The sequence below is a fragment of the Acartia tonsa genome, chromosome 4 (genome assembly GCF_053477335.1).
Source record: "Acartia tonsa isolate MP-2025a chromosome 4, ASM5347733v1, whole genome shotgun sequence".
NCBI classification, from domain to species: domain Eukaryota; kingdom Metazoa; phylum Arthropoda; class Copepoda; order Calanoida; family Acartiidae; genus Acartia; species Acartia tonsa.
The window spans coordinates 56,451,299-56,473,907 of record NC_137263.1 but is presented as its reverse complement, the minus strand read 5'-3'; the positions used below and the strand labels follow the sequence as shown (position 1 = coordinate 56,473,907).

Genomic DNA, 22,609 nt, shown 5'->3' with positions numbered 1-22,609 from the left:
CATATCTTATTCTATCTTATGACTTCATCACTATTTCTAGTAGAAAGGGATAAGACAATGGCAGACAAATTGATGTATATCACAAATGGTGATACACAAAATTACCCCTTCTGTAGATTAAAATTAGTGGTCAAAACGTTTGAATACTCAAATTTATGAAACAACCAATCAAAATTTACTGAAGGCCCCAAAGGTGTTAAGCCAACAAATAAGAAAATTGTCCCCTCTAGCTTTATGGTTTTCATTAAAATTTTGAAGTGCTACTACTTAAAGACTTACTCATCTATTCTATAATATCAGTATTTGTGAGTTTATTTATATTTGTTTGTTAAATTCTTAGCATTTTCTAAAGCATTTAATATCTATCTATATATCAGAATTCTTTTCAGTAAAGTTATTCTATATGTCAGGGTATAGTACCAGCCGGCCAACAAACAACCACTTGAAATTTATTGAAATAAAAAAGTAATTTTTCAGATTTTATTACTAAAGAATCACTGCACTATTTCAAATGTCCACAAGAATTTAATATAATATTAGTTTTATTTGGGAATTTGCCTGTAATGCACATAAAATTTCTGTGAAAAAATGCCTAATATCTAATTGTTGTTTTTTTTAAATTTAATTTTTAATTAAAATCTTATTATTGTTGTAATACTTTAAATCATACCTAGAAATTTTGTAGAATGTATTCTAATCTATCCACTATATTATATACTAGCGGCTTCGCCCCTAGCCTCTAGGGGCTTTGCCCCAAGAGGTTTGATCAACCTAATTTTTCGTATTTTAGATTTAAAAAGAAAAAGTAAAAAAAAAATTTATTTTTTTTTTTTTGGGGGGGGGTATTTTTCATTTTTAGGGGGGTTGGGGGTGTCCCACCCCCCAAGAAAATAGCTTAAAACCATCACAGGACCAGTAGGTATATTCCCTGAAGAGTAGAGCCCAATCGGTTCAGTGGTTACTGAGATCTTAAGCTTCAGACGGACAGACAGACGGACAGACGGACAGACAGACAGACAGACATCGTTCTACTTTGTATTATAGATTATAAATATTGTATGCACTTTCCCAAAAACATTTTATATGATAAAATATTGAATATTTTATGACTTCATAAATATTATTCCTCTAAAATTTGCAAAGTCCATATAACAAGTCTTTCCTGAAAAGTTGAATTAGAGTATCCAATTAGTTTATCAGATTATTAACAGAAACCTCTCCCCCCCCCCCCCCCTCTTTATTTTGAAATAGATTGAAATAAGGATGGGGGGGGGGTGGCTAGATTTTGTTATTCTGGGTAAAATGGTTATGGTACTGCATAAAACTTTTTTTTTATTTGAAGATCTCATTTTCTTGGTTTCACTTATTTTCAGTGTAGTATTTTGTCTATTTTTAAATCCTATCAAAGCTCTTAATCTTTAAAATCTTGTTGTTTCTCTATCTTTTCTCTGAAACAATTACACAATCATCTTTCATAGAATTTCATATTTTTTCCAATAAAATTTTACTTTGTCTAATTTTTTCAATAATTTTGAACTATGAAATATTTATCTTAATATCAGTTCAATAAATTTTATTTGTAATAAAATTTAATAGTATTAATTTGTTGATTTTTTGTTGGAATTTTGATGGATTGTTAATTGTGATTTAGTTCAGATTATGTACATATTGGTTTTTAATTTTTGAAAAGCTGAAAGCCTAAACATTTGTACATAAACCTGTACCTAAATTCTCAGTCTAATAGGTATGTGTTATCATAAATCAATGTGTTAGAATATAGATATTATTACTTGGATCTAACACCAGATTTTCATATTCTCTTATAGAGAAAAACAAGCACTCCATTTACCCCTTCCCTTCTACTGGATGAACGAACTGACCAATAAGAGAGTTCCATGTTAGCAAGCTAAATTGATGACTTTTTTCTCCTGATATAATATCCACGTATATTCTACATCCATTTGTGTATTTTAATATTGAACCCATTATTTAAAAAAATTTTGCTATCATTAAAAAAATGTCCATATTTATGCAATTTAATCCCTTCATTTTTATGTCCAATGCACTTATTAAGTCAAACTGTTCTTAATTTATAACTAAAGTATTTACAGAAATGGCCATTTTAACATAACATCACATTTATTTAGCATGGGTAAATAAATATAACAAAAAAAGTAGAAATTATTAATTGTAACACAAAAATAAGGAATCACAAAGTCAACTATGACCGTACAAATGCGTAATCCCTAATTTTTTTTTTTTAATTTGTTTATACTTAGAGATGTACATAGTAAAGGCTTTTAGATTAAATTTATTTTACGACATTTTGACTAAAAGCTAAAACAACTTTAATGAAAATACGCAAAAAAATGACTCTCTTCGTCATAATTGTTTTTTCGTCATTTATCTATCTATCCATCTATTTTTAAAAGCGAAGCTTTTCTATAATAAGGTCCATCTGTCAGTACGTCACAGACATTTAGCTTTTTTCTTTAATTTAAACAGGTAAGAATTGTCCTATCGATTCCAAACTTTGCATGATGATTCCTGTAGTAGTTAGGTACAATTTAGAAAGCGTAGCAACTCTATAATTGTTACTAGAATGTCCGTACGTCAATTTCTAACATGATGATTTTTAACCTTTTCAACAACTAATTTTTATGTGATAAAATTATCCGATTGTTCTAAAGGGTGAGCAAAAAAATGCGTAGATTTTAAAAATTCAAATTGCGCGGCTTGTGTTAATAGTAGAAAAATGTTATGCATACCATTAGATCCGCTATGAACTGTATTTTTTGGAAACATAACAACGATTCATGTGCTACGCATTGGTAAGGAGCTATGCGTTAAAATGTCCCAATTTACGTAAAACTTGACTTGCGAGTGTAATACTAAATTTTAGAGAATAGTGTGTGCAAAAATAACTGCGTAGATTTTTAAAATTCAAATTGCGCGGCTTGTGTTAATAGTAGAAAATGTTACGCATACCGTTAGAACCGTTATGAACTCTATTTTTTGGAAATATAAAAACGGTGCCTGTGCTACAAATAATATAGGAACTAGGTGGTAAAACGTTCCAAATTTTACTCGCAAGTCAAGTTTTAAGTCAGTTGGGACATTTTACCACGTAGCTCCCGAACTATATGCAGCAGAGGAATCGTTCTTATATTTACAAAAAATACACTTCATAGCGGTTCTAACGGTGTGCGTAACTTTTTTCTACTATTAATACAAGCCGCGCAATTCGAATTTCAAAAATCTACGCATTTTTTTTTTGCTCACACTTTATAAGCGAAGCATCTCTATAATCAAGTCCCAAAAATGTAAGTATGTCCTTTATTTAAGCAGTTTTTCAACAAATTTACTTACAATCTTCAACTTTTATTAATTTATATTGTGATTATTCCGTTCTTACACTCTACAAGTGTTAATGTCCGTTTGTCCTACTATTTCATAGCTTCGCTTTTATGGTTGATGTCATCCTTGTTTATTTGAAGGATACTTAATGTTTAATCGTATTAATTCCCTTTCTTTTATTACACTGTTTAAATATCCTTTATCCCGGCAGAGCCATGCTTTAAACCTTCCAATTTTAAATATTACCTGATTCTTACAGCCCTGCTATAATCTATCAATTTACCATGAGAGGGAGGGACTTTGGGCTGTTTATTACAATAGTCCGCAAAGTTTTGTAATAAAGTTTTCTTATTAGTAGGCTTACCAACTTTGGAGAATTTTATTGAATTGTGATTGTCCATCGGTTTTATTACTAAATGTTGGAGATGTACATCAATTTATCGGCCATTCTCGTATCCCTTTAGATCCAATTTACCAATCCATTTATCCCTGCGGGACTTTGCCAAGAATTTTGGCAGAGAGCTGTACTGGAAATGTCTGTTTTCAATTAGACATTTGTCAACCATCCGCCCCCCCCCCCTCCCCCATCACAATTTTCCCCCAAAACATTCTTTTAGGTTATTCCCCTAAACAGGTATATCATCCCCCCCCCCCGCTTACTCTTCCCCATCCGTTTCCGTAAGAATTATAATAATGATAAGTCATTATTGGAAATAGGACAAATATATCCATAAGTATACTATAGTGCAGCAATAATACCTGGGAATAGATCTATAGAATAGATGTATACAAAGATAACTACCTTCCTCCCTTTTTCAATGACCTTTTTCGTCTGCTACTTAGCTGTTTTAATATAACCGACACCATTGGTTGATTTTCAATGACCCAATTGGGGACCATAAAATCATATCGGTTAAGCAGTTAGCGAGGTGCTTCGCTACAGACAAAAAAAGCTTACTACTTTATGTAATACAATTAGCGAGTGCACTCATAGCATCTAGGGAAGGATAAGAAAGGAAAATAGCCAAAAACCACACACAGACATTCATGAAGGTTTTCTGAAAAAGACCTCCCATCCAAACGAGTAATTTCCGAGATCTTTAGCTTGCATCAACTTTATACTATGGATACATAAAACTTTCTTTAGTTGAAAATTTAGTTGAAATTTTGAAATTTATATACAACTAGTGGCTACACCCCTAGCATCTAGGGACTGTGTATTAGAAGGGGATGAATGAATAAAAATTAGCATTACACCATCATAAGAATTAAATCTGGAAATAGAATAGCCTAGAACCATCATAGGAACCATGTGAAGCTTACTTAAAGTAGAGAATCCAATTGGTTCAGTATAAAAATTTACTACTTTATATAATTTGATACTAAAATCACTGTATATTTGGTAATGTTCGTTTGTCCGTCTGACTTGTTTAGCTTCTTTTTTATAGATTTTGTCATCCTTGTTATTCTTGAACTGAAAACATTACTTAAACATAAAACAAAAACAATTTTAAAAATAAATCTACATTTAGATAATGTCATATATTTATGTTGTGATGTCATATATTTAAGCTTGCAGACATATGTTAGTTGTTACTCTTAATTGCTCTTTAATTGCTCTCAGAAAGAATAAAGAGAAAATATATTTAAGTTAGTTGATATTGAGAGTCCTAACACAGAACATTATCTGGTTTGGGTTCGAGTCTTTATTAAGACCAATACAGCTATTCACAGACATCCTACTACTTTAGATAGTTTGTATAGGCAGATATTCTACCCCTTCAAAGTGCTAGTTAATTAATACATTGTATTAATTAAACAGACAGTCATCCTGTTGCTTGGTGTCCTGATATACAGACAGACATCCTGCTACTTCAGAACTATCCAGCTTTGAATAATCAGTAGTTTTGACTTATTAACATATTTAATCATTTCTAAATATAGTATCAATATATAATCTTATTTACTCAAAAACTGCATTTAATCCAATACAATAAATACTTAAAAATCTGTTTGCATTTTGAATTGAACATTTAGTTTACTCTATCATTAACGTAAGTAAGTCTGTCTATATCACATTTGGCGCAGTCTTATTGTGCTACGTGTTATTTAGACCTACTGCTGAGTTAAGGGTGGGGGAAGTGGTGTTTAATTTGGAGTCAATCACTTTTTGAGATATTTTTTTATCTCGGATTTTTCACAGTTTTGTTTTATTCTTTTATATTTTTAACTTGATTTATATTTCAGGTTTCTGTGGAATTTCATTCTTTAACTCTTCTGATCTAAATTTCACGGCGGATCTAGTTCTAGTGCTCGGATATGGCTGATGGTGAAAAAGGAGAGCGGGGTAAAACTGAAGGCAAGCGTGGACGGCCGCCTAAACGTCCTCGGGAGAATGACAGTCAGGATGATGATGGAACTCCCGAGAATTGGGAGGAGGAGGATGCTGCGGCTGAGGATGCTGGTGCAGGTGCCAATGCTAATGTGGAGTTGGCGTTGGGCGAGGTGGAGAATGACGTTGTGCCTGAAAGCATTAAAAAATATGTTAGGGCAATGTTGCAGGAGCATACGACTGTCAAAGGTCAGGTGGATAAGTTAACGGCGGCGAATAAACGGCTGGAGAATAAGGTGAAAGAGTTTAAGAACTCTGATGAGCATAAGAAGTTAGGTTATGATGTTGATTTGGCTACTATTAAGAAAAAGGTGGCGCAATTGCCAGCGGATGGGGATATTAGCGGTTTTTTGTATGAGACAAGTATGGGGGCTAGTGTATCTGCAGTCAAAGCGACGGGAGATGATTCGTTTAATACATCTTTCATTAATCGTTTGAGTGTGGAGGCTAAATTGGATTCTACAAATTTTGAGGCTAAAAGGGTGAAAAGTGCTCCTGGACATTTGAAGTTTTCGCAGATTGAGTTTTTGGGTCCTGTTGGGAATGGAAATTGGATGAATGTTCGTGAGAGTTGTCTGACCGAATATGAGAATCAATTGTTGGATATATTTCCATTAATTGAGGAAAGGGCTGAAGTGCTTAAGGCCTATAAAAAGGTGGCCGGTGGAAGTGTAAGCCAACAGAGTGTAGAGGAGCAGTTTAAGGAGTTTTGTCTTGTAAGAGGAGTCAAGTGGGATAGTGATTTTGTGCGGGATGCTCCATTTTGGGATGGAAACATTGATTTTGAGGATTATTTCTTATCCTTATGGAGGGTTGCTCGGTTCGCAAAGTTGGAGGATCCTATGCTTTTCAAGGACGTCCTGTACAATAGGATTTTCGAGTGCAAAGGGAAGAAGATGGGGAGGCTTATTACGCCGGAGGCTAATGCTTCCCTAAGTGCTTTAGGTTATTACCTGTTGATAAGAAGGTTGGTGATACCCTTTGCTGATACAGAGTCGGCTACCGAATTCTTTTACGCCCTGAAACAAAAGAGTGGTCAGAATGTGGATGTGTTTTTCAATGCTAAATTGCGTCTGTTTAGGCTTATGCATCCTGGTCAAATTTCTAGACAATCTTGGCGTGATTTCTACAATAATGTGGCTAAGAATTTGCTGTTTTCTGATTTAGCTAGAGATATGGCTAATTTCATTGAATCTATGCATTACCTGGAAGATTACAGTGCTTTCTTGACTTATTTGATTCGCAGAGGTCAGCATTATATAAGCTGGGCTCGTTCTGGACACGTTTCACCTGAAAATGTAACGTCCTGTTATTCTCAGGCTATGGAAGGGTTGAGGCTAGAGGATTCTAGGGAGGTAAAAGCTAGGCCTGTAATCAGTGAAGTGCATGTATCTGATATGGAGGGCAGGACTGAGATTGGCGATAATAATGCGTGGATTGAAGGGGATGATGATATTCCTTGGGATCAGGTTGAGAACGTGATTGGGGCTCTGAATTCGAAGGCTAAAACTATGATTTGTTGGTATTGTGGGAAAAAAGGTCATGTAGTGGCTAGTTGCTGGCAGAAGAGAGACGGCAAGCCGCCAGCTCCTGATTCTCGCATAGGAAAGACCAAAGCTAAGTTTTTCTCAGCCAGTAGCGAAAAGAAAGAGGGTCCTGGAGTGCCTAATAATAGGGTAATACCTGAGCAGTTTCTGAAGAAGACAGTCAATCAGGTGGGGCCTGTTGTGGATAGGTGGGGCAATCAGGTGGGGCCTGTTGTGGATTCTGAAAAGAGCAGAGATGAGAAACAATATGAGGCTATGATTGCTGACATAGCCAGAAACAATTTTCAGCAATATCCTATGTAATGGATATGATTGATTCGATGTATAAATCTCATTTTAGGATGAAATTTATAGATCGTTCTTTTATTCATATTCATTATATAGGCTATAGTACTGTAAATAGTTAATTTTGCTGTTTTGTATTCACATTATTGCTCTCAACTTTATAAAGTATTACTGTCTTGTTTATTCTTCAGTCAAGGTGTGATCGTGTTAATGAAAACATTATATATATATATTTATATATATATATATATTTACTATATATTATATTTTGATAGGTACCTATGCAAGGTTGAATACTTCGAGAGGTACTTACTTGTATAAGAAAAGGCTTGGAGTGTAGCTGTGTGATGCTGGTAGTCTGGGAGATGTACAGGATTTCATAAATTGAACAGTATGTTGGCGGCTGGTGACAGATGGGGGGCTGACTGCTGTGTAGTGGAATGATGTATATCTAAAATATATGGATATATTAATTAATTATAATGACTAGTGTTTTCAAGAGATTGTGAAGTTTTTGAAGATAACGAAAATGCCTATTTGTGCGGATTTAGAATTTCTTGTGCCTGGGGCTGATATTCCAGTGAAGGAGTTAGGAATTATTGATACAGGAAATAATTTTAATTCTTTGATATCTAGAGAAATTCTTGATAAACATGGAATTGAGTTTTGTCCTGCTAAATTATCAGCATATTCAGTAGATTTAAAGAAAGTTAATATTATTGGATATGTTGAGTTGCAATTTAGATTTGCTGGAACTCAAGCTGTGTTTACGGAGATATTTTATGTACCTGAGGTGACGAGTAGGTTGGTAAATCTTGGATCTGATTTCCTGAAAAAGAATAAAATTAATATTTGTTTGGATGAAGATAAGTTTGAATTTTGTGGGGAATCTGTTCCTATTAATTCCTGTTTACAGAAACAGGTGGTGGCGGAGATACAGAAAATTCCTATTTTGTCCGGACGAATGAATTCTGAAATTCCATCTAAACCTACCTTGCCAGGGATAAAGGAGGGGGGTGGGTTTGGAGAGTTATATTCAACGAAGTATAATGTGAAGTTGCTGGATAAAACTATTTTTTATCCTGGAGGATCTACCGCTGTGGTGCATGTGACTGGATTAAAGAATGATGGGCTTTGGTACGTGTCCCCTAATTCTTCTAAGATGACAAGTGGCAATGGGATTATGATTATTGAGGGGGTGTATCAGCCACGGAAAGATGGGTCCTGCGTGGTTAATGTGGTTAATGCGTCAATAAAACCTATTACCTTGCTGAGAAATGTGAAGATGGGGCATTGTTTCATCATGGATAATCAAGATGTTACCTGTAATAAAACAATTAATGAATTGGATAAGCCAGAAAAGTTGTCGGGGCAAAAAATGCATGAACGGGTACAGTTTATTATTCAAAAATTGAAGTTAGATGAAAACCAGATGATTAAGGAAAATCCAGAATTGAAACCCAGGATTATTAAAATTTGTTTGGAAAATTTTGATATCTTTTCAATGAATGATTCAGATATTGGTGATTGTAGATTAATAATTTGGGAGACAGATAATAAAATTTTGGATCCTTACCTGGATGATTCACCATTTCTGGATCAAATCTATTCTATTATGCAGGTACATTCTGCAGAGGATGAGGCGGATGTTGAGTTTGTCTGGCAAAGTAGTCTTCAGCAGGACGAGATCCTAAATGAAATAAGGTTATGGATATTGGAAAGGAGACAGTTGTCGTCTTATGAGAGGGCGGAGCTATCGGGCAGAAAAGAACTATTGTACAATCTTATTGGCCATATGTATGTGCTAGAGGGGGTTGTAATTTTCAGACAGCCTTTGGCCGAAGGGGGTTTTGTCGAGAGGCCTGTAGTGCCTCTTTCTTTATACAATGATATATTTGATTCAGCTCATGGTGGATATGGTTCTGGACATAGAGGTGTGCAGGAGACAATACGTAAGATAAATGAGAGATTTTTTATGCCTGGCGTGAACAAGTTTGTGGAATCGAGAATACGAAGTTGTATTACATGTTTGAAAAAGGCTGGAAGTAATCCTAAACATGTTTCACCTATAACTCATTCTGTTCAAAGTAGTGAAGTTTTTGCTAATATGTCAGTGGATCTAGTTGGACCTTGGACTCCATGTTATCATCAGGGACAGACTGTTAAATTTGTCTTAATCATGGTTTGTCTATTTTCTAGATATGTTTTTACATGTCCGTTGGTTGATGCTATAACTGAAACAACTGTAAAGGCTATATTGGAAAATTTTGTACCTACCTATGGTTTATTTAGAGCTTTGAGATCGGATAGAGGTACAAATTTTACAAGCAGTGTGTTTAAAGGCGTGATGAAAGGATTGGGGGTGGATACTGTCCTAATTCCCCCCAGGAATCCAAATTCGAATCCTGTAGAGAGGCAAAATCAAAGTTTGTATGCTGCTTTGAAAGTAGATGAAAATCATGGAACAAAGGACTGGGCTAAAAAATTACCTTTAGCTACGTTGGTGATTAACTGCTCCAAGAGTACTAGAACTGGATATTCTCCATTTTTTCTAGTTTTTGGTCGGCAGCCACGTATTCCCCTTGATTTTCTATCACCAGTCCCGTCTGTTGAATCTTCATCCTCGCGGTCGTATTTGGAATTTCTGAAAAATATGGAGGATGTAATTAAGAGAATTTCTACAAAATCCAAGTTATATTTAGAGGTTCAAAATAAACACAGAGTACAGAGGGAAGCATTAAGAGTGACAGATGTTTGTTATGCTTTCTTTAATATTGTAAAAACTGACGTGTCCAAGAAATTACAGTCTTTCTATGGAGGGCCTTTTATTGTAGTTAAGAAATTTTCGGATGCATTGTATGAGTTGGCACCTTTTGGGAATAATCCCATCAAGAAAAATCAGGTTGTGGCTAGGGATAAAATTCAAAAAATTCATGCTCGAACGGAAGTTTTAGGGGAGGAGGTTAATTTTAACGTTTTTCCTTTACCTGAAATTTGTCCGTCCGATGAGATATTTTTGGAGGTTGACAATATGCCTGTAGAGAGAGAAACTGTAGAGGAGAGAGAGAGTGAAGATGTTGTGTATCTGTCATCTGAAAATGATGGTTTTGAGTTGGCAGAGGAAAGACAGAGTGACGAGATTCAGGAGAAGGAGAGTGAGGTTGAGGTTGATAATGACAGAGTTTCAGGGGATGGAAATAGAGAAATTATACCTGTAGGTGAAGGAGTAGAGGTGGGGGTGACAGATGAATCTGTGGTGCCTGCTCCTGTAGTTGAGGGTAATTTTGACGAGGTTGAGCTTCCATCGGAACAGTCGTTTTTGACTACGGCGCCGCCGCAATCTTCACCTGAACAATTAAGAAAAGTGGTTCACGGGTGGCGAAATATTTATGGGACACTGGGAGGAGGTTAAGATCTCAGGTAGGGGGTCCTGTGGTACATGTTCAGATAGGAACTCGAGGACGGAGAAAGTAGGGAAAGGAGAGCTGATAATAATTATTTTTGAAAAAAAATATTATTTAAATACATATAAATATTTAAAAAATATATTATAATAAGAGTTCATGAATTGTTATTTGATTATTTTAATAACAAATATGTGCTGACAAAGCTAGTAGGTAGAAAGTTGTCCTGCAATGAAAGGCTAAATCAGTTGATATTTGCGGGTGAATTGGTGAACAGTTATCAGCTAATAATGTCTGGTCATAATAATAAATTCAAATCAGGTAAATATTTTTTAATTTGGGGATTGTGTTTGATACCCTGTGGGGCTGATGTGATACCTGTGCTAGTAAAGGAGTGTGTTGGCGACGGTCCTGAGTTGAGGGCTTCAGAATGTATAGTATTTGGTCAGCATGAGTTTAATGGAACAATCAGCGGTCATCTGTTAAAAAAAGTGGGAGTGAGATTTTTGCCCGCGGTACAATGTCACGTCGACAGAACGGTTCACACCTGGTATTGTGGCAAATATAGCCACCTACATTTAGGGGCACCAGCTGTTGTTAGTAGTGATGAGTTAATTTCTAGTGAAGATTGTAAAAGGATGGAGGAACAGAGGGTGTTAGACATAGATGGACGACGGTTGCCTGTAGCGTTTTATGACCGGTCACTGACTTATTTCATAAATGGTACCATCCTGTATGATGATATGATGACGTATGGGATTGACCCTCAGTGCAGAGGGGATGGTATTTATTTAAATAATACCTTTGTGCCTAATACTTTTCAAGAAGTTCAGATTACAAGTTATTTGAAAAATATACAAATTTCAATGTTACCTGATAACAGTTGTTTTCTTGAGGATCAGTTCATTGGTGCACATTGTCTGGAGTCTGATCTGCGGCTTGGGCTTGATCGAGTGATAGTTCACAATAAATCACAGGAGGATAGACGTTATTTTAGTTATTTTCGGACTGTTGAAATTGTAAATTTAACTTTGTTTACATTTTCTAATATGGCGGATGATGCTAATAATCAGGGTGGCCAAAGTTGGTTGGCGATTTCTCCACAGTTTTCGTTGGGATTGAAACTGGGGAAAAAAGTGGAGTTTTCTGACTTTCTGACTGACTTGCATTACTTTCATACCAACGTTCCTGATGTATTTTTGTGGATTACAACTGCTAAAAAGAATTTTTTTCCTTGGATGCGAAAAAAGGAGGAGGATGGTGCTTTATTATTACAGTTAACTTCTTCATATCATCAGATGGAAAGGATTTTGCAGGCAGAACAGGGGTGTTGGGAGAATAATTTGTTTCATTCCAACATCAAACAAGTCGGAAATTTGTTGGTACAACATCTAGGGGAGATGGAGCTTGTGTCTGTATGTAAAAAAAGATGGTTGAATGTGACTATAGGAGCAAATTTGCCGTGTTATCTTGGTCATTTTTCTTTGTTTATGGATGATAGAATTGTTGCTGTAGAACCATTCACAAGATTAGTTAAAAATGTTTTCTTGTTGATGGTTGTCGAGTGTAGGAAAAATCCAGTATTTGTGAGAGTTAAACCTGGATTATATCTAGGCAACAAGGGGGCAGGAATGCAGCTGGTTCAGACTAAACGGCTGGAGGATAGTTGGTTGAAGGTACCATTGAATTTTGAGCATCTGCTGGATAAGGGAGAGAAAGGACAGGTGTTGGAGTCTGTGGAAGAGGCTAAACTTTCGGAATTGGCTGCTAATTCAAATGCGTTTGTTGTAGAGGTGACAGAAGATTGGTTTGTACATTTGTATAATTCCTCAATTGATTGGTTGACTAATAGTTGGCAGCATTTTGTTATGGCTGTGATGGGTGCTGCTGGGGTGGTTATTGGATTGCTGTGTGTTGGTTGTTTAGGCAGACTGTGTAACTGCGTTAAATTTTCGCGTTATCGGGAAAACAGTAATTAAAATTTGGCATCCCTGATAAATATAATTTATGTAAAGTATTTCGTTTTGAATGTCGTCTTATATATGAAAAATGTTAAAATATTAAAATATTAAAATGTTAATATTTAATTATTGATTATTATCAGGAAATGGAGACGGAAACGAAAGGCGGTATCAGCGGGCGTCTGGTCGGCGGGAGGAGCGTGAACCGTCTGTTGAGATGTTGGATGCTGGTAGATCTAATCGGCGGCATGTTGTGTATAGAAGAGATGATAGGAGGCAGTATGATGTAGAATCGCCCAGGTATGAGCCTGGATATGATGATGAGGACGATGTTGGCAACGTGAGTCTTGAAGTTGAGCTTGATTCCAGGGATCGTCTGCTTAGTGAACAGAGTGGTTCGGAGCTAGACAGTTGGACTGAGCCTCCAACGGACAAGCCTGAAAAGGTGGCAGATACTGGTTCTGGTGAGGGACGGCGCAGATTTGGTAAGTTTGTGCCAAATCAGGCTGCTGGGTCGGTCAGGACTAAGGGAGCCAGCAAGGCTTATGATGATGCTGGGGAAGGTACTTCCAGAAGGGGAGCCAGCAAGGCTTATAATGATGCTGGGGAAGGTACTTCCAGGAGGGGCGTGGTCAAGCGGCCTGCTGGGGCAGATTCTCTTGGGCCTAAACAAAAGAGGGAGTTACCAGATTTACGTGCTGAGGTTGAGAGAAATAAGGCTGAGCGCAAGAATGACAAACGTGGCTTGGCGCCGCTCAGTGATGAAGATATAGGTAAAATCAGTAATTCTGTTGCTGTGACTCTTAAGCCTATGATTGAGGAAAAAATTCGTGAAGCTGTAAGAGAATCAGTCAAAAGTTTGAACACTGCACAGAAACTTTGGCAGACGGACAGTCATAATCGGATTAAAGATATGTTGGCCTCGCATAAGAGGGATCTAATGGACTGTATAAGGAAGGTAGATACAGAGATGCAGCAAATGGTGGCTACTACTGCACAGCAAAAGACTTCTTATATGGTACAAAGTGTACAGACAGCAATGACTGATAATTGGGAAAGTAGTTCAGCCAAGTTGGGACAGCAGGTGGGCCAACAGGTGGAAAGTGTTTTGGCAGGGCAGGGAACTAAGGTTCAAGAGGCTATTTCTGAGATGGCGCAAAAAGAGGCTGAAGTGCAAAGGCACCTGTCCAATATTTTTAGTGAGCTTAGCGAGATCTGGCGCAGAATAAACAATGACTTACCGGCGGCGGCATATTGGCAGTTGCAACAGGCTGGAACTTCTGGCGGTGCTGGGGCTAACAACGGAGTGATGATGGTTTCGGGAGATGTTCAGGTCACTGGTGGCGTTGAGATGGAGGTGGCAATGCCGGCAGATGGGCCAGCGGTTGCTGCAGAGGTGGCTGTTGCGAATGATACCGCCTCAGCGGTAAATGATGCTGTGATGGTTGCTGTAGGAGGGCCCGTAACTGCTGCAGCGAGTAATGCTGTCATGGCGGCAACAGTGGGTGTTTCGGCTGAGGTTGGTGGAGGGGCGCTGAACACTCCTCCTCCAGTGGGTGAAGGGGAGGAAGGACTGGAGGCCGGGGTTAATTTCGATGTAGGTTCACCCAGTGAAGACATTGATCCTAGTTTATTGGATCAACCTGATGGATGGTGAAACCATGCTTAGCTGGATGGTTTCAGAAGGGGGTAAATGTCATATATTTATGTTGTGATGTCATATATTTAAGCTTGCAGACATATGTTAGTTGTTACTCTTAATTGCTCTTTAATTGCTCTCAGAAAGAATAAAGAGAAAATATATTTAAGTTAGTTGATATTGAGAGTCCTAACACAGAACATTATCTGGTTTGGGTTCGAGTCTTTATTAAGACCAATACAGCTATTCACAGACATCCTACTACTTTAGATAGTTTGTATAGGCAGATATTCTACCCCTTCAAAGTGCTAGTTAATTAATACATTGTATTAATTAAACAGACAGTCATCCTGTTGCTTGGTGTCCTGATATACAGACAGACATCCTGCTACTTCAGAACTATCCAGCTTTGAATAATCAGTAGTTTTGACTTATTAACATATTTAATCATTTCTAAATATAGTATCAATATATAATCTTATTTACTCAAAAACTGCATTTAATCCAATACAATAAATACTTAAAAATCTGTTTGCATTTTGAATTGAACATTTAGTTTACTCTATCATTAACGTAAGTAAGTCTGTCTATATCACAATAAACAAGGATAACATAAAAGCAACAAAAGCGACAATCTTTATAATAAAGCAACAGGATGTCTGTCTGTCTGTTTGGAACCCAAGGATCTCGCTAACCGCTGAACCGATATGGTTCTCCTTTACAGTGTGTAGCTTCTCATAGGTCATGGGAAGGTTTATAGCTATTTTGGGGGAGGGTAAAACCTTTTTGGAAAACATCTAAAAACAAAAATAACATAACATAAACCGGCCTAGCCGCTAGTTTGAAATAATAGGCTAAATCCTTTAGAATTTCTTGGGCTAGTCTAGTAGTTTGAAAATAAGGTTTCCTTTATTTTCAGGGAAGACCTAGGAGACTCTATAGCATAAGTTAGCCTAGAAAATTTTACATGATTTAGTTCAATATAAAAACCTACAATCCAACATTTTAGTTTTTTTTCAGCGTGTTAAATAACATTATTTTAGTTCCTAGTTGCTTTCCCCTTTGCCTCTAGGGGCAAAACCACAATAGGACCTACCCACATAATATATTTTCAAAAGGGATAAGACAAAGGGGGTAAATTTATGTATTTCCCCAATTATGATCAAAAATACTCATTACCCCGTCCCGTTTTAGAAAAATTTTAGTAAAATTTTTGCCCCCAGCCATAATATGGTTGATTTATGCAAAAAAAATGACCCATGCAAAATAGTTTTTCTGTAAAAATTTTTAAAATTGAGATGGTACAAGAGCTTTAAAACAGGTCTTTTTGCAAATTTTAAAAACTTTGCAGTGCTTGTACCATCGCAATTTTTGCATTACAGAAAAATATTTTGCATAAATCAACCATATTATGGCTGAGGGCAAAAATTTTAACAAAATTTTTCTAAAACGGGACGGGGTAATACTTATTTTAAAGATTGATAATAAATATATATGGAAAAGGTTTCGTCTCTTCTAATTTGTACCACCGCGGTGCAACGAGTAAAAGAGCGTTTTTATAAAACATGGGGTACCAATATAATTTACAGTCCAATGTCCCCTCCCTCCCTGTGACCAACTAAACTGAAAATCCTTAAATATTTTAGATAAAAGGTACACAAAGCTAACCGTTACAGTTTGAAGACGGGCAGTGACTTATTCTAAGTATATAAAAGATTTGCTATTAAAACTAACTACACAAACACACACACACACTCACTCACACACACACACACACACATTGAAGAAGAAAGTTATTTCGAAGTTTGAAAGAATTTCCACTTGTTTTCAAACTTTTCATGCATCTTAGCCAGGACCATATAGGGATAGAACAATGGACATTAAACTTATCTTTCTTCCAACTCTAATGTATGAAGAATAGCTTTTTGTAGCTGAAAAAAACTAAAATGTAATATAATTCTTATCAATATGGAAAACAAAGATAATTTGGCTTAAATACATGTTTAAAGAAAAAAAGTCTTTTTAATCGTAATTTTTAAGGTCGAAAAAGATAAAAAGAAAAAGGGGTACAGTCCCTTTCGTGACAACGCCTCTTAAGGGATTTTTTCAGTAGCTTTTGATAGGTTATGTTAAGATGGGTTAGGTGATTGCCCCGCAGGGGCTAGACAAAGGAGAAAAGCTACTGTGAAATACGACGTTGTCACGGAAGGGACTATACCCGATTATGGATATTAATGTCCTACAAAAATATGTTAAAACGTGACGTCACGAGGACAAATTACTTTTAAGGCATGTTTTTGATGCACAAAAACACAAACAAAGAAGAGAAAGATTAACATATTTATAACCTAAAGATGAAATAAAAAAATTCGCAAAAAAAAAAGCGTTTTCGCGCATTTTCGCCAAGTTTTTTATGCCTGTTCATTGGCAATTTCGCAAGGTTTCGCAAAATATGTGATTTTGCTAATTTTCGCAACATATAATCGCAAATATTTTGCGAATTTGCCATTTATTTGCGAACATTGGCAACAAATTCGCTAATTTTTCGGCTGGGTACATTATATGCGTTGCCCTAAGTATGTTTCAACCCTCCCACCCCAGAAAAAAATTTCTTGAAAATAAATTTTTTTGAAGAGAGGGATTTTTTTCTTTGAGTCAAATCTCAAAGGACGGTTGCCGCTTCCCCGACCCCCTCACCAAGTAGCCCAAAACCTGCCCTAGGACATAATACATCAATCTCATGTTGATATAGCTGTTATCATTATATCCATATATGTATATAATTCCAACACTTTTGGAAGCTGTGCTTTTAGTGGTTATTTTACCTTTACCTTGTACTTTTTAAACTTATGTACATTCTTAAACTACTGGGTATATGTCACTCATATACAAGAGTACCATAGAACAAAATAACAGACGAACTAATTAATTAATAAAGTAGCTATGCTCTTAAAAATGGCTTAGTTGTCTAAATTGTTTTAGTCTTAAAAGCAGAATAAAGTACATGTGTGTGTGTGTGTGTGTGTTTGTGTGTATATGTGTGTTGTGTATGTATGTGTGTGTGTGTGTGTGTATGTGTGTGTATATGTGTGTGTGTAAGTCTATATTATATAGAGAAAAGATACAATATTACTCGACTAAGCAATTTTGTGTTTTTTTCAGTAGCGAAGCTAAACTATAATTCACTTTGTCTGTCCGTCTTTATGAACACTGAACCTCTGTTGTATAACTCACTTTGTAAATGTACAATTATCCATTGCTACAAATGAAAGTTGTCATCCTTGTTAATAATATAGGAAGGGCTTATAGTCAAAGAAAAAGCCCCTAGAACTTGTATGACGCGGTTTTAGCCGAGTTTCGAACCACAACACCTACCTCCGGGGAATATCAACTCATATCAGAGATCTTAGGAGATAAGACAATGGACGAAAAATTGAAAAACATCCCCAGTGATAACAAACAAAATTATCCCTTTTGTAGATTAAAATTATTGGTTAAAAACTTTGGACACAACTAGTTTGGAACCAAACAGACAAAATTCAATAAAATCACCCAAAGATAACGTTAGTTAGTACTTTGGGTACCCATGTAATTTACAGTCCAATGTCCCCTCCCTCCCAAAAAAGATGTGTCCTATATGTCTTAGCTCTATTTAAACTACATCACTCTGTAGATTGGAACAAGTAATCTTAAATACTAAGAAGACATCATATGATAATGGATATATTATTACTTGGATCTTGCACCAGATTTTCATGTTCTCTAATAAAGTAAAACTATCCCCCCCCCCTGAAACCCCTTTCCCCTCCCCCACTATTGGATGAACGAACTGACTGTCGAAAATTTTCCCCTACCACAATATCCACGTATATTCTACATCCATTCATATGATAAAGTATGAACAATCGATTTATTACACTAGATGCACTGTCCAGACTCAAAAATCCATCCAACCTAAAAAGATTTCTAACAGATGAATATTTTTGTTTACATTTAGTGACATATGATTCATTCCAATAATACGAGCGACAACAAATTTGGAAATAATTATCTGACATTTTGCATAATTCCAACAATTTAAGGCTAAATCCTACTGTTCGGATTTTAATGACCGTCATAGTATTAGAAACAGACGGACAGACCCAGTAATAGTTATTTCTCGCATCGTATTATAAACAGCTTTCCGCGAATATAAAATTTATAATTACTAGATTAAAACCAGTTTTTAAGCCCCTAGAAGCCAAAGACACAGGCTAAAAAACTGGTTTAAATCTGGGTATAATAGAATGCTATACTTATTTTTCTAATCCACCGGATATTAATCGGTTTTGAAGCGATACTTGAAATTATATTCTGGATGCTCATTGATGTAGGTAGTCATACAGACAGACATCCTGTTTCTTTTCTTGAATATTAATCCCTGTTTGAGAGAGACCATTACGAATTCGGTCTCTTAGGCAATTTAGTCGAGAAATAAATTTAGAGAAAGAATTTGGTAATCTCCAAGATTTTTACAGTTGATCACAAAACGATCCTACTTCGACAGGGATCTAAGGGGATAAGACAATGGCCGATAAATTGATGTGCATTCCCAACGATGATACACAAAATTAACCCTTCTGTAGATTATAGTTAATGGTTTAATAATTTGAACATCCAGCATAATGAACCAACCAATCAAAATTCAAAAGTTGTTAATCCAACGAATAAGAAAACATTAAGACATTCTACTGTTTTTTTAACTTTCATTTTTATATTTATTTTTATATCTCCAAAAATTGATTTAGGGGTTTGATGAGAGTGGAGGGGATGGGATAAAAGTGGTGGGTGGAGGTCTCGTTATTTTAGCCAGTTGCGACGCGAGCATCACTAGATATATCAGAGAACAACTGGTGCAACATCCAAGTAGTAATATATAGATTCCTTCAACCAAGTAGAATTTAAAACATAAAACAAAACAGCTTATACCAACAATGAAATTAATTCGGAAAAATCACGAAACCTATACGTGTTTTTCAGCTGTCGTTGGGGGGCAACACATCGTAAAATTGACGACCTCTCCATTTGCCCCCAAATTATTATTTTAGAATTTTTTCGCTTGTTGGTTATACCTATTCCTGAAAACAACCAGCCCATTGGACATTGGGCTGTTAATTATACTAGTCCCAAAGGTCTCATATTAAAGTTTTCTTATTCGTTGGCTTACAAACCTTGGGGACTTTTTATTGAATTTTAATTGATTAGTTTATTAGGTTCAGTGTCCAAACGTTTCAACAACTAATTGTAATCTACAGTAGGGGTAATTTTGTGTATTATCATTGGGGATGTACATCAATTTATCGGCCATTGTCTTATTCCTTCAGATCCTTGACTTTACATTTTTATAGTGGGAGATTATTTGGTCCAAATGCATACTGAGGGAACTTGCTAAGAATTTCAAGTACAGAATCCAATATCTTAGACAAACATAAAGCATAGCTACTCTATATTTTAACTGTGGCCTAAATACACGTCTTTTTGGTTTTGATATTATTCATATCCTTATATAAAAGTAACAGAATCTCTGTTTGTTTGTACCGAAGGATCTCGCTAACGGTTGAACCGATATGGATCTCCTTTAAAGAGTAGCTTCTCATAGGTTCTGGGAAGGTTTATAGCTATTTTAAGGGACGGTACCATCCCCATCAAAGAGATATCGCCCCTAGAAAATGAATTCCAAAAACAAATTTTACAGTGCCGCAAGGCGGCACCACTGCATGACTTACTGAACTTCACTTTTTAATACTACAATTCAAAGAGGGAGGGGGTAGACTTAACCTTCCCCCCACCACAAGGACCTCTAGAGGTCTCTGGTGGCGTTGCTGCTAGTATTATATAGCATCTAGATTCATATAGAGCAGCGTACTAGTTTAAAAATGACTTAAATTAAATAACCTGAAACCATATCGGGATCTATATGAAGTTTCCCTGAAATGGAGAACTTAATCGGTTAAGTGCTTAGCAAGATCTTAACGAACAATGCAAAATAAAATTTAAGGGGAAGTCAAACCCTCCCCTTATACTGCAAGAGAAATGTAAAGACAAGAGATTGTTAACCCCAAATACTATTTCAATTGACCTATAATTCAGAAGTTACTAGCGATTACGCCCCTAAAGGCCGCTAGTGGGGGGGGGGGTCGCCCCATCCCATCTTTTATTTTAGTTTTAAAAATCAAAGCAAAAAAAAATTGGGGATGTTAAATAAATTGCAAGGGAAAACCATATCGGTTAATCGGTTTGCGAGATCCTTCTATACAGACACACACACACACACATACACAGATCTTGTTACATTATTGTAAAGATTTGCCCAAATATTTTTTTTGCTTACATTCTCGGTGTACAGTTTACCTGTCACCGAAAACAGAAATGAAACAATAGACTTGTAATGATTGGAATGTCGTCCTAAGTAGATTTATTTTCTTTATAGAGAGTTTTGTTCAGATTACAGCTTATCAAATTTAAAATGTTACAACCTATGTGTGGTATTTATATATCTAACAAGAATGACAACATCCACAAAAGGGAAGCTCTGAAAGTGTAGGACAAACTAACATTACAAATTGTAGAGTGTCAAAAATATGTTCATTACATCTTGAACAACAATAATCAATCAGTTATTTTGTAAAAAAAGTTGAATGATTAACTTTCACTCTAACATGATTTGATTTGAATCGTATTTATGACGCAGTTTGATCATTGACACAAATGAAAGATAATATGAATTAAAATTAAATAAAAGCAATAATAATAAATTTCCCTTTTATTAAAAAAATAATAATAATGTGGTAATTATAAATAAATATTTCTACAGTATTAAAACTAGGGTTGGCAATCCGTCTAATTTTTGGACCGGATTCGGATTATTACAAGAATCCGTCCAAAAATAAAACGGATTCTCCGCGGATTCCGGATTCTTATCTTTTTGACGGATTCCGGATTCTAGCAATATTTTAAAAGGCTTTTAAAAAATTAAATTAAGGGATTAAATTAAAATTATACCGTTAGATGGGGAGAGATTTGGGAGGGGGGTGATCTTTGCCTTCAAAGAGAGGGGGTTGAAAGAAAAAACTCAAGATGCTAAAGAGGACTATCCATGAACGAGAGCACATGATTCTAAGTACCTTCCAGCATTGATCCTAAGTATTTTCTTTCAGAATATAATAGGACTTCATATATTATTAATATATTGACGAGAAAATTTATGTTTCACCATGTTTTTTTGGGTATTTTAATTGATTTTGAAAAATTTTATGAAGCTAATTCTTTTAATAAAATGGATATTTGATGATACATATGCGAATACTCGTGTTATATAGATTGTAAATTAATCCATATTAGCATTAATTTAAATATACATATGAGATATAGTAAATGTGCTTTTGACTTTTTTTTAAATTTTTATCATGGACAATTAAAGACACCCCGAACTCAACAAAACGTTTGATAGAATTTTAACGAAAAATGGTGGACATTTTTTTACTTTTCTTCAACTTGAAGTGGTGCAACATAAATTTTCTCGTCAATATATTATTTATTGATAGTGACCTATTATATTCTGACAGAAAATACTCAGGATCAATGCTGGAAGGTACTTAGAATCACGTGCTCTTGTTCGTGGATAGTCCTCTTTAGCCTAACAATTAAGAATCCGAATCCGCTATAAAAAAAACGGATTCCGGATTCGGATTCTGGATTCCAAAATTCGACGGATTCCGGATCCCGGATTTGGATTGCCGTCCCTAATTAAAACACAGGAATCTAAAGGGATAAAACATTGGCCGATAAATTGATGTACAGCCCCAATGATGATACAAAAAATTACCCCTTCTGTAGATTAGAATTAGTGATTGAAACGTTTAGACACTTAACTAAATGAACTAACCAATCAAAAGTCAGTAAAACAAGACAACGAATAAGTAACGTTATTATAAAACTTTGGGGACTAGTGTAATAAACAGCCCAATGTTCCCGCCCTGGAAATC

General features: G+C 35.7%; 1 protein-coding gene across 4 annotated transcripts; it reads right to left on the bottom strand.

The window, feature by feature from the left end:
• Nucleotides 1-5,421: 5,421 nt before the first annotated feature.
• LOC145317893 (uncharacterized) lies at nt 5,422-9,113 on the bottom strand. 4 transcript variants are annotated; one of them, XR_013879143.1, is made up of 7 exons: nt 8,848-9,113; nt 8,370-8,410; nt 7,895-8,032; nt 7,433-7,516; nt 6,955-7,039; nt 6,703-6,768; nt 5,422-5,881 (listed from the first exon to the last, which is right to left on the bottom strand). XR_013879143.1 is itself a non-coding variant. In XM_080159176.1 (5 exons), exons 1-5 carry the CDS (start codon nt 8,884-8,886, stop codon nt 7,036-7,038), a joined length of 306 nt encoding a protein of 101 aa, XP_080015302.1. In that variant the 5' UTR covers nt 8,887-9,113; the 3' UTR covers nt 6,374-7,035. The 4 variants fall into 4 exon arrangements, 1 of the variants encoding a protein (XP_080015302.1); XR_013879141.1 differs by having other exon boundaries at nt 6,703-7,039; XR_013879142.1 differs by lacking the exon at nt 5,422-5,881 and having other exon boundaries at nt 6,374-6,768.
• Between the last annotated feature and the right edge of the window lie 13,496 nt (nt 9,114-22,609).

Coding starts and splice junctions, on each gene's coding strand:
- LOC145317893 (XM_080159176.1), bottom strand. CDS start 8,886: ATGATGAAACAATGCCCCATCTTCACATTTCTCAGCAAG. Junction 8,033..8,369: donor CAACCTACTCGTCACCTCAG/GTACATAAAATA, acceptor CATATATTTTAG/ATATACATCATTCCACTACA. Junction 7,517..7,894: donor CCAAGCCTTTTCTTATACAA/GTAAGTACCTCT, acceptor TGCTCTTTTCAG/AATCCACAACAGGCCCCACC.